The sequence below is a fragment of the Falco naumanni genome, chromosome 5, assembly GCF_017639655.2.
Source record: "Falco naumanni isolate bFalNau1 chromosome 5, bFalNau1.pat, whole genome shotgun sequence".
In the NCBI taxonomy this organism is placed as follows: domain Eukaryota; kingdom Metazoa; phylum Chordata; class Aves; order Falconiformes; family Falconidae; genus Falco; species Falco naumanni.
Genome location: NC_054058.1, coordinates 57993337 through 58009452, shown reverse-complemented (window position 1 = coordinate 58009452; position 16116 = coordinate 57993337). Strand labels below are relative to the sequence as shown.

At 38.5% G+C, this 16116-nt stretch overlaps 1 protein-coding gene across 3 annotated transcripts in view; it reads right to left on the bottom strand.

Moving 5' to 3' along the window:
• Nucleotides 1–16116, bottom strand: part of LGR5 (leucine rich repeat containing G protein-coupled receptor 5) — a 93528-nt gene that overhangs the window by 10824 nt on the left and 66588 nt on the right. For 2 of the 3 annotated variants that reach the window (XM_040595778.1, XM_040595776.1), the window contains 10 exons: nucleotides 15180–15251; nucleotides 12497–12565; nucleotides 9165–9236; nucleotides 8311–8382; nucleotides 8134–8202; nucleotides 7912–7983; nucleotides 4965–5030; nucleotides 4682–4753; nucleotides 3728–3799; nucleotides 1078–1203 (listed from right to left, as the gene is read on the bottom strand). In XM_040595778.1, coding sequence (XP_040451712.1) covers nucleotides 1078–1203; nucleotides 3728–3799; nucleotides 4682–4753; nucleotides 4965–5030; nucleotides 7912–7983; nucleotides 8134–8202; nucleotides 8311–8382; nucleotides 9165–9236; nucleotides 12497–12565; nucleotides 15180–15251 — 762 coding nt within the window. The remainder of the gene's footprint in view (nucleotides 1–1077; nucleotides 1204–3727; nucleotides 3800–4681; nucleotides 4754–4964; nucleotides 5031–7911; nucleotides 7984–8133; nucleotides 8203–8310; nucleotides 8383–9164; nucleotides 9237–12496; nucleotides 12566–15179; nucleotides 15252–16116) is intronic. The other variant, XM_040595777.1, reaches the window with a different exon arrangement.

The window sequence follows — 16116 nt, the reverse complement described above, 5'->3', positions numbered from 1 at the left end:
GTTTAATCAACGCTGCACTTCTGCTGATGACTCCCTTACTGATAACTCCAAACACTCCACCCCTTTTCATTAGTGGTAACGTCTTCTTGAGTTGTCTCCTGGCTAAGACTCATGGGACTTTTCCAGTGCAAAGGGCAAATCTAGTAAAGACATAAAGATGGAACCTAGTAAAGACATAAAGATGGAACCTCCACCCTTGGAGATATTCAAAAGCTGTCTGGACACGGTCCCGGGCAACTGCTCCAGATGAACCTGCTTTACCAGGGGTGGCTGGACAAGATGACCTCCAGAGGTCCCTTCCAACCCCAACCAGTCTATGATTCTGAAATTATGTGCACAGTTTAATTGTTTTGAATTCTATGATTTCAAACCTTTTACAGTAAAACATACACAAAAAACATGTTGCACTTGGCATCCTCTAATTAAAATATAAAAATCAAGGCAGAGTTAGGGGACACTCCCAAGTACCCTGAAGTCAGAGGCAAAACTGTCTTTACTGTGATTTCTCTATAGTCATCTAGTGACTGGCAGAGCTGCAAATGATCTCTAGAGAACATTTCCTTCCTTTATCACAGAGCATCCAGCAGAAAATTACCAGCATCAAAATGTTTTAGTAATAATGGCAAAGTATTATCTGAATCTTAATCAAAGGATTACAGAAAAAACATGTTCAAACAAAAGAGGTCAAATGTTTTGGAACTTCAGGAGTATATTCTTCCCTTGGTATTTGCTGTGTTCCATTAAAAATAATGGAAGTTCTGTAAGCACAATCCAGTAGAAGAAGGACATATCACTAAGCTTCTAGCAATATTGTTTTAACAGCTTTTGAAACATATCACTAGGAAGCAGATGTGGCTCGTATTAAGAAAGTACTGGAGTTAATATTTCAAAACTCTTCATAGTTCCTTCAGGTAAAAGTAAGCATAATAAAAAAGTTATCATTTTTGTCATATTTGCTTTAGTTTTAATAGCACACATCAAAGACTGACAATACGAAGTAACATGCGTTACACACTGACACACCTTCCATTGCACATGAACACAAATGTGACTTATTAGTTTTAATGATATACTCACTTGAGTTCTGGAAAATTTTCAGATGATATCAAACTTTGTAGGGCATGATTTCCTGTTAATTTTAAATGAGTTAAACCATGTAGCCCCGTCACAGGAAAAGAGGACAAAAGGTTGGATGACACATCCCTGCATAACAGCAAATAAAAATCAGCTTACAGGTTTTAATTTTTTTTCCTTCAGCACTAGAAGCGTCATGTTGGAAAAACAGGTTAGACTTTTCTAACTCTATCAAAAATGACTGCATTGAACACAGGCCCCAGTCAGCAGAGCGAAGCTGCAGCACCACTCAGGAGTCTGCACCTATGTGCCTAGCAGAAAGCTAACAGTAATATCGAGCGGTTAGCTAAGTCTGTTGTCAGATTTGGACTCCAAGCATTCACAGTGCCAGTTTTGAGACTAGCAAGTGAATTTAAAATCTGTTAATTAGATTGTTTGAATTAAAGACAGCCAGCACCAGAACAGCCTCCCACGGTTTAAGAGATCCAGTGGTATGCTGGATGGTATGGCTGCCATGAAAACTCCACAGGGAGCAGATCAGGTGTATGGGGAAGATGTGTTACAGGGTAGGACAGGTCTGGGCTGGAGCAGGTTCAGGTGACAGTTCTAAGCTGAGCTTTGTCTGAGGAGCTGAGGGAAGACAGCGCAGATGGATGCAAATACATAATTTGGTGAAGGTAAAACAGGCGAACGAAAAAAGAGACAGCGGTCAAGGAGATGTGGTAAAGTAATCAGGCAGGAAGTCCAGAGGTATTCTGTTCTCTGTTTCTCACTCTCTCTTCCATTTATTCTATGAACATTTTCAGTCCTCTTCACAATTGTCTACACTGAAATACTTAAGTGTGTGTATATATATATATATAAAAAAAAATAAAAATAAGGTCAACAGTCAGTAAGGAGGAAGAAGGGAGTCTAATGCTGCTGAAATGCTTTTATGCCCAAGGCTGAACAGCAAAGTTCCTGTCTCTTGGACTATCTGCTGAAATCTAAGGGCTAGACATAAGATAAAGTATGTTGATGGACTGGTCTTCTGTCTGTCTGGTTTAGCGTGTGTCCTCTTGCTCCCAACACAATTAACTACCAAAGGTGAAATTCTGGTTCTACCGCAATGGTAAAAATGACCACTGACTGTGGTTAGGGACTAGCGTTTCAGGGAACACTGTGTTACGGTGCGTGTGTTAAAGAGCTTTTCTCTTTAACCCTCTCTGACTGTTCTGTGCTAGTGACCAAATGTACAACTTATTGCTTACCTCACACAATAGGAAAGTTCTGAGGGTGGCCCCAAAAGGGATGTCATGGACAACACTGTCTTTATGGACATTTTTCAGTGCACCATTCAGAGGGCTTTGCACATGGAAAGAAATGAATATCCCTTTCCAAATTTAGGTTTCCCAGCAGCTACTGGATTATTTGTGAGCGAATGCGCAGCAAGGTATCTGTGACAGCCATACAGCAGGATGACTCCAGAGGCATTTTTTTTCATGTTTTCCCCAAACAACCAATGCCTCAGGGATTCACCTCTGTTCTGGTTTCAGCTGGGATGAATTTAATTTTCTTCTTAGTAGCTGGTGCCATGCTGTGTTTTGGATTTGGTACGAGAACAATGTTGATAACACACGGATGGTTTTGGTTGCTGCTGGGTAACGTTTGTATGAATTCAAGGACTTTTCAGTTTCTCAAGGCCTGCTAGCGAGAGGGCTTGAGAGGCACAGGCAACTGGTAGGGGGGACAGCCAGGACAGCTGACCTGAACTGGCCAAAGGGATATTCCATACCATGGGACATCATGCTGAGTATATAGGCTGGAGGAAAGGAAGGAAGGGGGGGGACATTTGGCGTTATGGCATTTGTCTTCCCAAACAACCATCATCCGTGATGGAGCCCTGCTCTCCTGGGGATGGCTGAACACTTGCCTGCCAATGGGAAGTAGTGAATTAATTCCTTGCTTTGTTTTGCTTGTGTGTGGGGCTTTTGCTTTACCTATTAAACTGTATTTATCTCAGCCCAAGAGTTTTCTCACCTTTACTCTTCCAATTCTCTCCCCCATCCCACTGTAGGGGTAATGAGTGAGCAGCTGTGTGGGGCTTAGTCACCAGCCAGGGTTAAACCATGACAACCTTGAAGAGGCATTAAAATGACAGTGGGAAGTAGGAAAAAGTAAGGACTGAGAAGTGTTTGTGAACAAGGCCTGAAAAATTGGCTGCTGATGTTTTGATCGTTAACTACTCTGGCTGAACTTGCGAAAGAAGAAAGACTATTTTGTCAAATGAGGAGTGACGAAATAAAGATGCATACTGGAAAATGCTTCTTACTTATTTTTTAATCCAGTTCCTTAGTCCTGAAACACAGCCAACAGGAAATACTCCCCACTGCTACAAGCGACTAAGCTACTAACAAATTGAATGAAGAAAGGCAGATGCACTGATACTCTTCATGGACCTCAAATGACTCTGATTACATAGTGTTATACGCAGTTTTGCCATAATACCTACGGGAATTGGTGAAGTACAAGAAAGCAGGCATTTAGATATGGATTCAACAGAACAGAATACAGAAATCCTCAGTTTCTGCTGGGACAGCAAGTTATTAAATTTCTGTATGCTTTTGCAAGAAAAATGTGAAAACTGGAATGTAAAAGATATACGAATACTTACAGTTTGATCAGAGATGGTAAAGAGGAGAAGGCATTGGGGTGAATAATTTTAATTTTGTTCCAAGCTAAATCCCTACAAGAAAAGTGAGTGGAAAATTACATACCCACTGAGTGAATATGGAAGTTTTCATACACTTGATTAGGAGGCCTAAATATAAAAAAGGTATTAATTACATGCAAATATTTGCAATATGCTTCTGCATATCTCATAGTGCAAAATCTTTTTTCCATTTTTAAATTATGTTAGTTAATGGTGTTAGTTATTAAACAGACAAACTTTCTGAAAACATCTTAATGCCTTCTACAGTCTAAGACAGTTATTTTCATTCTGCTTCACAGCTTCCTAAGGCATCAGAAAGAAGGGTGGGGTACATGGACTACTTCTAAGAGGTCCTCATGATGTGACTAAGAAAATCCATTGTCAGTAAACTTAACTTCCTAATCTCAATCTTCACTGACCCCAGAAAAAATCAAAAAGATTGAAAGCAACTCGTAAAAAAAGTATGGATTTGATCCTGTGAAAACTTAAAATCATGAGTAATTTCTTGAAAAATTTACTCTGCTAGCACATCTGTCTGTGTGAAAACTAGAAGCCTGCACATGACTGGACTCTATTTCTTAAGAAACTGTTCTCTGTAAAAAGATTTCATGTTCCCTAAGGCTAATTATTATGTGAACCTGCCAACAGATATCAGCTCTGGCTTAGTATCTTTCTCCACCTCCATCAGAAACATTTAGAAGTAACAGCTTTTATAGCTATAAGTTTGCATCTTTGAATTAACTGCTGCAGATGCTAAACTTCACAATGTTTTCCTTTCACAGTTATAACCTAATGGGTGAAAGATCAAAGTGAGGAAAAACAGGAACAAGGTTGTTTCGGGGTATATAGCGAGCAAACAGTACATAGCACATGTTTTTTGGAACCTGGGTGAATGGCTATTAGGGCTGTACTCACAGAGATCGAAGAGCAGCCAGCTGCCGAAACGTGTCTGCTTTGATTTCACCAATTTCATTGTGATGCAAGTCACTGAAATAGCAATAAGAATCTCCTCAGTTTCAAAAACACCTGGAGGACACTTTGGGGTGTTTTAGATTGTCTGTGATCTACTTCAATATAGTGTTAAGGGTATATACTTGGGACATGTCAACCCAGCCAGCAATAACCAAGCTAATGATGCTCAACCACATTTGTATATAGACGCTTCTTTTTAGGCTTTTTAGGGTAGTTTGATGCTTACATTTTTTGGAGTTTTTTACATGCAGTAAAACAGGGTAAATCTTCCAGCAGGTTATAAGACAGATCCCTGTAATACACAAGAAAAGTAAAAATTATCATCAAAGTAACATTAAAAGAAAAGGATCTTTCATTTTCTACCTTCATGCTCAATTTAAAATAACTTTGTTTTATCCACATTCACAGAAGAATAGAAATGTGCAAACTCATTTATCATCTCTCATATGTCAGATTTTGATTTCTAACTGAGGAGACGAGAAGAGGAGAAAAGACAAGATGTATTAACTCCATATCCTACTTTTGCAAATCTCTTGCATTGTCTGAAGACTTCCTGCCTAAAGCGTAGGCTTCTGCGGAGTGTTTTACAGTAATGATATTGGCTATCTGCTTATAAGGAGTATTGGATTTACATCACAGACTTCATATTCATCATGTTTAAATTCTGACAAATATCTAAACCATTTAAAATAATCTACAAAATACATATATCTATATTTTTTTCAGAGAAGACCCTGTATTTCTCTGGTAACAATCACAATGGACTGTAATCAACTTTCCATTATACACTTTTAATTAGGTACTATTGCCTCTGATCCTTAGGCTGTTATAACCGAGGGAAATGGTTAAAAAAATATTGTAACTGGCTTTGAAATCAATCACTACATCGGGGAAAAAAAACTTAAAAAGACTTGAGCCAAAACTCAACAAATTACAGAATAACTGAAACATCTGGACTGATTTATAGTATAATATAACTAATCAAAACCAAACCCAGGCAATTTGCAAAAATTGGAAGGGAAAAAAAAAAAAGGAACCAAACACCCACCCCCACCACCCAACAGTCTTATCCTATGTTGCTCAGGGAAAACTGAATGGGAAATTTGCTAGTAAAAGAATACAGAAAAAATAACTTATGCCTATAATTAGGATAAATGTCCTGTTCCACAGTTATCCAATATTATCATGTAAAAGAGTAATCTCTTTTCACTCCTGTTTCAAATTCTTTAAAACTGGCTCATCTTCACCTGTTTAATTCCTTGGTAAAAATATATTTTCACTGTTACTGTTCCAATAGGGCCATTTAGACTATTATATGTGGTGCAAGTAATGGCCATGTGTGTTTTTAAGGTATACTGCTCTGCTTTTAATACGGACAAAGTCTATCATCAATATATGTGTATATTTTGTTATAGCAGGAAAGATTATGGCCTCTGTTTTTTACTTTTCACAGGTACTCTGTGGTCCAAATCAGGCATGACAGGAGAATTCAAGTGAGCTGCAGGCTTTAGGGCCAAGGTAGAAAATGTTTGGTATGTCTGGTGGACTGTGGCTATTCTGTCACGCACAGATTTGTGACTTAGGTCTTCTTAAAAGTATGGTATCAGCTTATATTTTGTACATACTGACACTCCCTTGTCACACACAGGAAAAAGAAAACAAAACAGAAACCAAGGGGAGAAGGGTTTGGGGTAAGAGCTCCAGGAAATATTTTACTTGTTTAAGGACTTTTTCCCCACTCTGTTAATACATGAGGCTCTTGGCAGCACCAGAGAGCAAGTGGTTTTAGTTCCCCTGCTGAGCTGCATACCCAGCTGTGCTGAGGGCAGCCTCTTGGGGACTGCTGGGACTGCATTCTCACATACACCTTTACTGCAGGAGCGCAGACACCCAGGAAGCCTCTGTGCATATTCATTCACATTTGCAAGTACTGGTGGCTAGGTAGGATGCACAAATTGTCTTTCAAAGCAGGGTTTGTGCATGCATTTGAGCCAGGAAGCCCCTTCAAGATTGCAGCGTCCAAGAAACTTGTGGAGTTCAGTGCACTGCCATGCTTCATGGCACCAGCAAAACTCACGTGCAAACCGAAATATGGGCTTAGCAGGCTCATTCCAATCTGATGGGAATGGGGAAAGAGCAACTGAGTACATGAAATTGCTGTTAAACTGGCTCCTCAACTTTTTAAATATCAGCTCTAATAATACAGGGTGATACTAAAAAAAAAAAGTGAATTTCCAATGGACAGTCCTAGTCTACTCTGAGCCGTAAAATTTATTAATTACTATAGTATTTATTTGCCTTCTGTTTTGATATTATTTATTGTTTTTTAATAATACAGGACATATTTAAACAAGTCTGTGTGCAGACTTTCTTCTGGCAACACACTTTCAGTCTTTTATCATTCTGGAAAGAATTATATCAAGTCAACTAAAACTTAATTTTTTATGGAAATGTTCATGACATCCACGCTGGTATTCAAATAATGTGTTATAATTAATGCTATTTCAATGTTGGCCAGAGAACTAATACCAAATACATTCCTAGTGATGTAATACATAGAGGAAAGTGCTGTTGGCTCATTCTCAAAGAAGCAGACACAATGATTACTTTCGTTAGTGATTAAGCAAACTCCAAGGAAATTTCCAAGCTAAAACAGTATTGAATATTTAAAACTATTCCCCAACTATGCTAAGGAATAGTCTATTAAAATTTCAGTCAGCTACTTATGTCTGGTTGGAAAAGAAACTACAAGAGGAGCATAAGGACACAAAACTGCGCTCCCTACCCAATTGTAATTTCCATTCGCTTCACTGCATTATCTGCCTCAGTAAGGAAAAAAAACCCCAGACTACTGCAGGAGAGACAGAATGAATGAAAATCAGGCAGTTCTGCTGTTTTTTGAAAAAAAAAACCCAATTTTTGAACAAGAACTCTTTTACCCTTTCCTAAAAATATGCAAAGTAATTATCTTTTTCAGCAACATATGGGAAATACTGATAAGTGGGTTGTGAACATTTTGAGTAACATGGCAGCACACTCCCCGAGATGAATTTCTAAGAAGTAACATGATATACAGAAGTAGCAGTAATTGGGTAATTTTGAAATCATAATGATTTCATTTGTCCATTAATCTCGTGCATTAGTGTAAAGTTAATGATCTTACTGAAACGTACAGCACTTGGAGATTAGGTAACTGGTCACAAGCTGATTTGGGGAGAGAGGTGATCTGTGCTCCTGTGAGTGTCCTGTTTAAAGTATTTATTAAAAGAAAAAAGAAAAAGATAAATTTTTAAAGATTGCAAAACAAGTATATTTTTTTAGGACATTATATATTCCTTAGAATAAGACAGCATCCAAAAAAAAAAAAAAAGCAAAAATACTTCTCTAGCACTTACAAACTCTCCAGACTTGTGGTCCCTGTCAGATCAGGAAACTCCGTTATCTGTGAAGCACCGTTTAAAGTCCTAGAATTTAAAAGCACCATTTCAATACAATTGTTGTGAGGGAAGTGTGGGAAAACTCTTAATATTGCAATGTATAAAGACAATTAGATAAAAAAAATAAACACATACAGAGTTCTGAGTTCTGGTAAGTGTTGAAAAGCAGATTTTCCAACAAGCTGGATAGGGTTATCATAAAAATGTCTGCAAAAAGAGGATAAAAAGACATTTTATGAAAAATATTTTAGACAATTCTAAATGTATGACGTGATTATACAATAAGCAAATGAGTAAACTCTCTGTGATGAATCACAGGCTATGCACCTCTGGTTATAGCAGAGGTATACCTCAGGGATTTTCTCACCCACCAATATATATCCACCAATCACATTTCACATTTTAAATACGCAAGTAGTAACTGTTCTCTTGATTGTAAAGCCAGAAGCCAGTCAACAAATTATTCCCTCTTCCTCCCAGGTTTGCAAAGACAGAAATCCAAATATGAAGAACTTTGTTATGAACTAAGACAAATTTACGGTTAGCAGGTGAAAAAGTCAGAACAGATTCCCTTGCACTGTTAAAGTCATGCTGCTTTTGCTCATAGATGAGTCACTATTTTTCTTACATTTATTTTACAGTATCTTATTTTGAGGTTTGCCCATTGAATGCATCCTCATGTATGACCATGGGAACTCAGACTGGAATCCATCAAGAGTAATTTTTTGCTAGCTTCTACATCGCCAGTAATGCTAGGAGACTAGAAGAAATAGTTCAAATAAAAGGTCAAAGCCAGAGACCACTCCTCACTTCGCTTAAATAGAGCATGCAAACTGCCATTCTTCCCATGAAGTTGGCAAGACATAAGCCTGTTTGCTTGTATAATGATGTGCTTACAAGCAGAGCTATTTGACAATTAGCCACAAATATGATACTTAGTTTCACATTCTCTAATAAGAAGAGTCATTGAAAAGACTCTTATCACTTACATTGTAATAAGTGATGGATTACCCACAAATGCACGCTCAGGTATTGACTTGATGTTATTGCTATGAAATCCCCTACAAAAGGAAAAACGGTTTACACATTAAGAAAAAGAAAGTGAAGGCATAATCTGTATTCCCAATGCACAGTAATTTTTTTTGTTTGTGATAAAAGTGTCTGTATGTATGTCCTGGTTTACTGGAATAAGGCAGAACTGAAAAAAGCGAAAGAAAAGCAATGAAAAAGCTGGTATTCTCCACTTTTCTAAATGAAGAAAACCATTCAGATGAAGTAAACTGCAAAATGGCATTTTAAAATTCAGCCCTCAGCAGGAAACTGCTTCTTAGCTGTATGTCATGTATCTACAAATCTATGTGAGTATGTATATAGATAGAATGTAAATACACACACATATATGAACTAATAACATTAATACTTCAATATTAATAATTAAACAAAATAAGCTAGTATCTATATTTCCCCCCGTATTTGTTAAACTATAACTATTTCTTTTGCTGGGATAATAATGGATTGCACAAATTTATCAAGTAAATGATTTTATACATTATATTGTAATATGTTAAGTTTCCCAGAACCACCTTTTTGTTAAAATGTTTTAAATGTGGACATGAACGAACTATTCAATGTAGTTGTGCTGGCCGGATAGAAGGCCAAATCTCTGTCTCATCATTAATTACTGCACTTTATTTATATGAGTAATTCTCCATTGTGAAAAACAAAAGCAACAACTAAGATTTCAAAAGAACAATGATGATTTGTGTGGGAAACTCCCATTAGTTCAGTCGGGTATGAAAAAGGCTTCCCAGCTTAAATTTATGCACTTAGAAAGCCTCAAATTGTTCACTGATGCAAGCACACTTGGCCATTACTTGAACAGGTCCCACATTATTGGTTTTACTTGTTTAGGCATTGTGCTACTGCTGATGAGCTACAGTGCAAGGCTCTAAATCCTGACTTCTTTTGTATGCAATAAAAACTGCATCACATGCAGACACAGACTCTAAACAATATGAGGATCCCATTTAATCTAGAACCAGTAAACAGACTGGTTTGGTGGCTGTATGGAATGGGTTTCCTTGCATAGCTGCTTCCCAGGGCAGTATCTGGCCCCTCATTGTTGCAGTGCTCTCCCAACTATCCAGCTGCAACAAGGTCTTTTACCATCTCATACCAGCGTACTCTTCATACAGTCCCTCTGCTGCCTTTGCCTCATCTCGCCTCATCCAGAGCATGCATGCTCACTCTTCTCTCTGCTTCTTCCTCTCTCTCCACTTCTTCCTTGGCTGCTCTCTCTTCATCGCCTGCCCAACATCTTAACCAGCCACAGCTGCATCTTATCTACACCAGCCAACCCACCGCCCCTGAAGCCAGCCCACAGTTGTATATTATCAATGCTAATTAACCCAGCTTCATTCCTCTACACCTCATCACCATGTTGACTTGAGTTAGCGTGAGGGAGCAGCCCCATCATCACTCTGATGAAGAGCTGACTCCAGTGCATTATGCACAGAGAGCCTGAAGCACTTCTGAGCTGGTCAGAAGAGAGCATGCTCACGGCTGTAGCCTGTGTCCTGGGGCACTCTTCCCAAGTGATACAAACCCATCTGAACCGAAGGCACTTTACAGCCTGCCAGTTCACATACCGAGCCAAAGAGCAGTAAAATCTATCTGCACCCCTGGGTAAAAAGACTTTATTTATTAAGCCCACACTGGGAAAAATGCTTCTACAGGTATCTTCAAAATCTAGTCTGGAAAACATTACGTAAGCATTGACTTTGAGTAGCAGCTATACCCACTTACTTTGGAGAGATAACTACTCCTACAGCTGAGACCTTATAGTACAGAGCATCTGGGACAATGGTGTCCCTGTAGCATCAAACAGATATGTCTCTGACTCGCTGGTCACTTGCCAGCAGATCTCCAGCTCTGGCTTGCTGCCATGGATGCTTCCAAGCTGTAGACAAAAAGTCAGTCTGTGTTTTCAGCCCAGGCACAAATTCTGAGAGAGAAATGAGGTCTCGTCCAGAAACAACCTTACTATGGTGGTCCTGCAGTGAGATAAATCCCTGTGGGCCTGGGCTCCTGGGCTCCCACTTGGATGGGAACAGCAGGGCGTGCACAACCTCTTGTACTTATGAGGTCAGCCTCCAGAGCCCAAAGCAAGCACTGAAGCACATAGTCTCATGGTCCGTGCTGGATTTGGGATGTCAGGTTGCAATTTCACACTCCAAAGATTTCTTGCACCCAGGAGCTTATCTAAAACAATAACTGATACACAGAGGTGAAGCCCTGTGGGGGCCAGTAAGTAATCTGAAGCACATCAGGCACTTTGCTGGACTGGGCAAGGTGCATTTACTGCAAACCTGCGTTAACCATGTTTGGCTACTGACTCCAGAGGTCAGCAAAAATGCAATCCTTTGAGGCCACTAGATTTCATACCAACTATTTTAGCCAAAAGATGACAAAACTGCAGCTGAGAACGGATGGGCTAGGAAATTCATAGCCCCACTCCCTCCTCCAGAGCCACAGTCTGCCAACACTGCAGGTGCTGAGCTGGAGTCCACACTACCTGGGGATCCCTGCTTTGGAAAAAATCCTAGGTAGCTACTTAAAGCATCTTTAAGATCAGTTTGTGACGTAGCAGGAGTACAACCATGTCCAAATAGTATATTAAAAAAATATTAAAAAAAAAATGCTGATGGAACCAGGAACACGGTAAGTTATTCAAATGGAAATAATTCTGAACATATGCATTGATGTGTACACTGTGTGTATGATGTGTGAATATAATTTCATTCATTTTTTTATAACTGAAACTTAGCTCTTTTCATTGGTCTGTGCATCCAGAAGTGCTGTATTTATAGCATACAAAGGACTATTTATATTGAAAAGAAACTGCTATAGTTTAATAGGGGGGAGGGAGGGAAGGAGGTAAAGACATAGAAACCTGTTGGACTAATAAAGGGTGCCACGGCTTCTTCTTCTTAAGACTAGAAACTGTGACAGTCTGGATTGTTTGCAAAATCCAACTGCTGTGTTTGGGACTTAAATTAACTGTGTTTATTATTTACTGTATTCCAAGGATGAAGTTCCTGGAAAAAAACCCACTGAACAATGCAGTATAAAAGCAAATGTTGTCAGAACTTGAATGCTCTAAACTGAATGTTGAAAATTATCTTTTATGCATGTTGGCATGTTTATTAGTTCTTCCTAGGATATCAGTTTTTAAGGATTACTGATAAAATCACCAGCATTAAAAAAAATAATCACAGACTAGACAAAACATCCTCCTTCCTAATATCAGCTCTGTACTTACAGTTCTTTCAGGTTGGTTAGTGTCCTGATAGCGGTGGGGAACTCGTCCAGACTGTTGTAATTTAAATCTCTGTGTGAAAATAGATTGCATTATTTAGGTTATTCACTGCATAACGGATAACACAGAATTGCTGGAATTTGTAATGAAATATCATCTTCCATGTGTTGAATAAATACATACAGCCCAAAGCCAGGAAATCCTCAAAAGTGTATGGATGTTTTCCAGCAAACTCTATTTAAGGCACATTGTCATTCCTATTTTTTATCAGCATCCTATTTTTAGTTATATCTTAGCTATTCTGCAATAAAGAAAACTTAAGTGGATTCAGATACTACTAAGGGATTTGCTGTTTTGTAAATTGCCCATCCTTTTCATTCTTTGAAAGTATTAATGGGAACAAAAATCATACAGAATATTCAACAACTTGGTATGGCGAGCTGCATTTTACATGGCTAATACATCTCACTATAAAGGCTTCATTCGCCTCTGACTCACTGTCTAGCTGTATTAGTCTTTCTTTTTTCCTTTTTGCTGATGAAAAAATCTCTGAAGAGATTTTTCCCAATAGTGAAGTGGTAAAAATAAGAGATACTGGGGTTTGGAAGGTAAAAATGATTGGCAGAAATCTTCCTTGGGCTAAAACAAGTGTGAAAACATACAGTAAGTTCATTAAATTACTGTTAAATGTATTGTTATTTTAAGATTCATCAGTATTCATATGGAGAATATTTCTAATGACACAAATTGTAAAAACAGTAGTTTAGCTAGGGTAGCGACCTCTGCTTTAAGAACTGCTTGTGCTGCGGGTAATTAGACTTTATTCTGGTAGGCTGAAATGGACTATAACCTGCTTCTGCCCTCAGCATGACATGTACATCCTTTCGCACTGAGGAGACGCTGAAATTAAAATTGAGGTATGCCAGTTTAGTGTGATGCTCTCTGGTGCTGCTTTGTGAAGAATATAGTCTGAAAAACTTGAGCAAAAGCCCTTCTGAACAGTCAAAACACAAATCACAGTTTACAATAGATTGAAATTGAAATAGTATCAGGCTGAAGTAATGCAGGCAGGAAACTGCTGTCTGAACTCAACAAGGCTTTCCTTCCTGCTTGTAAATCTCTCTCTCCTGTTTATTGACAGAAAGAGATTACAGGCATGTACAGTTTGGTTTTGCCCTCCAGTGATATGTGATTTCCAGACCTATGCATTGATGCAAACAAATGATCTTAAAGCTGGCGTCCAACGCTTATACTAAAATCTCTTTGGATTATCTTGAAACTATCTGGAAACTGGTCTATACAGTATGGAATTACTGTGCTTGAGGCAAGTGCTGCATTCTCTTATTGCAGTGAAGTGGCTGCACCTACACTTATCCCCAGCTTCCTGACTGTCCTTTATGTTTTCATCTCTCTCATGCCAGGTGGCTGGGACTGGGTTTGCAATTACTTATTCCATTGTTCTGTTTTTCCCCATTTTTGACCAAGTGCCATGTGAATCTCACTTAAAAAAACAAACCAAAACAATTACATTTTCCTTCTCCCTTTCCCGTCCCCCGTTCCGGAGCTACACTAAGGGACTTCCTCTCAACTCACAGCCGGCTAAAAGTCAAAATTATAAAATTGTAATTCAGTGGCAAGGGATCAATGTAATCAAAAGTAGTGACCAAAAAAAAAAAAAAAAAAAAAAAAAAAAAAAAAGCCCCAAACTTCTTGCTTTCTGATCTTAATGAAACATGAAAGTGGGCAGTACATAGTTCTGTGGATGAGTAAAACAAATAGTCACCTTTAGACGGGCATTCTTAATGTTTGAAACTTTGTCTATTTGTTCCTCTCAACAGGCCTTTTAGCCTCTGTCCTGGTTGGGTAAAATATCAGAAATCTCTGAAGATGATGCAGCTGAGTGTGGCAGGTGCCAGGGGGAAGGACATACAAGGTTTTATTGTCCCTGTAGCATTTTTGGGGTCTGTGGGCTACTCTAGCAGACATCTTTATTTGACTAACCCTAGAGAAATAGTTTGCACTAACCATCAGCACTGTGTTCCTGTTTGGTGTTCTGTAGAATTATTTTTTGTTGGAAAATTCAAGAAAATTTGAATGGGTCTGAACAGAACTATGGTGAATACTTGAGGAAATGTCAATCTTTGCCAGTGCTATTCTTTATCAGACCTCTTTAAAGACAAAAACTGAAACATTCCTCTTCCCCCCCCCCCTTGTAAAACACATGCATAATCTGGCTACCTGGTACTTTTGTTTTTTCCAGGGATAAAAAAAACCCCAAACAATCTCATTTTATAACTCTTCTCTGTGATGAGATAGTTTCTTAATGTTAAAGCTCTTCATTGCAACTATTTCCCAATGCAGCTATTAGCTTTATTGATTAAAGACAAACAAATCTCTAAACTAGGAAAATATAACTGTTTATGAATAGCCATTTCTTTTTCAATGCTTAGTACAGTTTTCAACTGTCCTTCAAACAATTTATCAATGGACAATGCTTATTAAAAAGGCAAACTAATTTCTAGTAAAAAATGGGATTTGCTACATAGAGTCATTGTAAACCATTACTTAGATCCTGTAGCGATTAGGCAAGCCAAAAGACACATTTGGCTTTTAGGCTATTTTTATTCTGTCAGAATATTAATGAAAACACTCTAAAAAAAAGGAAACAAATAAGAGGTCAACTCACAAAGTCTCTAGGCTGTGGAGCCCATCAAAGCATTTCTTTCCCAGGGAGTAGATTCTATTGTTATGGAGATGTCTGCAGGGGAACATTAAGCACACAGTCAGGAAAGCACACTGCACACAGTGGACTTAAGCAAAACATTTTGATGGTTAAATCAAAAGGAACTTATTTTCAGGCATGCACTGATTATATGCAAGTCATGCTTTTGCAAAAGCATGTTTAGGAGGCACCTCTACCACCCTCCATGCCTTTCTCTTGGTATCTCCCCACCCATGCAGGCTTCCATTTGGTTTCGTAGAAGGAATTTGTTTTAAAACCACCTAGACTGTTTAAAAACGGTATGTCCTGGAGCTCCAGGTTGGGTTTGTATATTGAACACTGGGTAACTGTAGATGTCTTCTCAGTGGTGGTTATTTAACATGTTGTCTTAAAAACTGTGTGTGGGGTGTGTGGTGTATATTTGGAAGATGTATATTCTGAGGGCATTAGAGGGTATGGCACAGAACAGGCACAGGTGAGGAGACGGTTAATACAGCAGACAAGAAATGGGCATTAGGCTTGCAGAATGAAAGAAGACACAAAGCCATAGGACAAAAAAGTCAGCTTCACTGAGATGAGTAAACTAACCAATCTTGTAAGTGCTGTAACTTGACTTCCTTTGAAATGATAAAAATCAACTACTTTCTCAAATGTTTCGCAAATGAAAGTAATTTTGTTATATATTTAAACCAGCCCCCTGCACAAAGGCTCAGAGTACTGCCTATTTCTAAGTCTTTTAAACCAACATGCAAAAAACCTAGTCTGTGAGTTAATGTGAGAAGATACAACTTGGAGCCAGTTCAGGGTGTTTTTTTTTTTAAAGGATGCCCTTTCTTCCCAGCAGTTTTCCTTTTACTTTATTCTTGACACTCTACCCTTATAGTGGAGGGAAACTACAGGA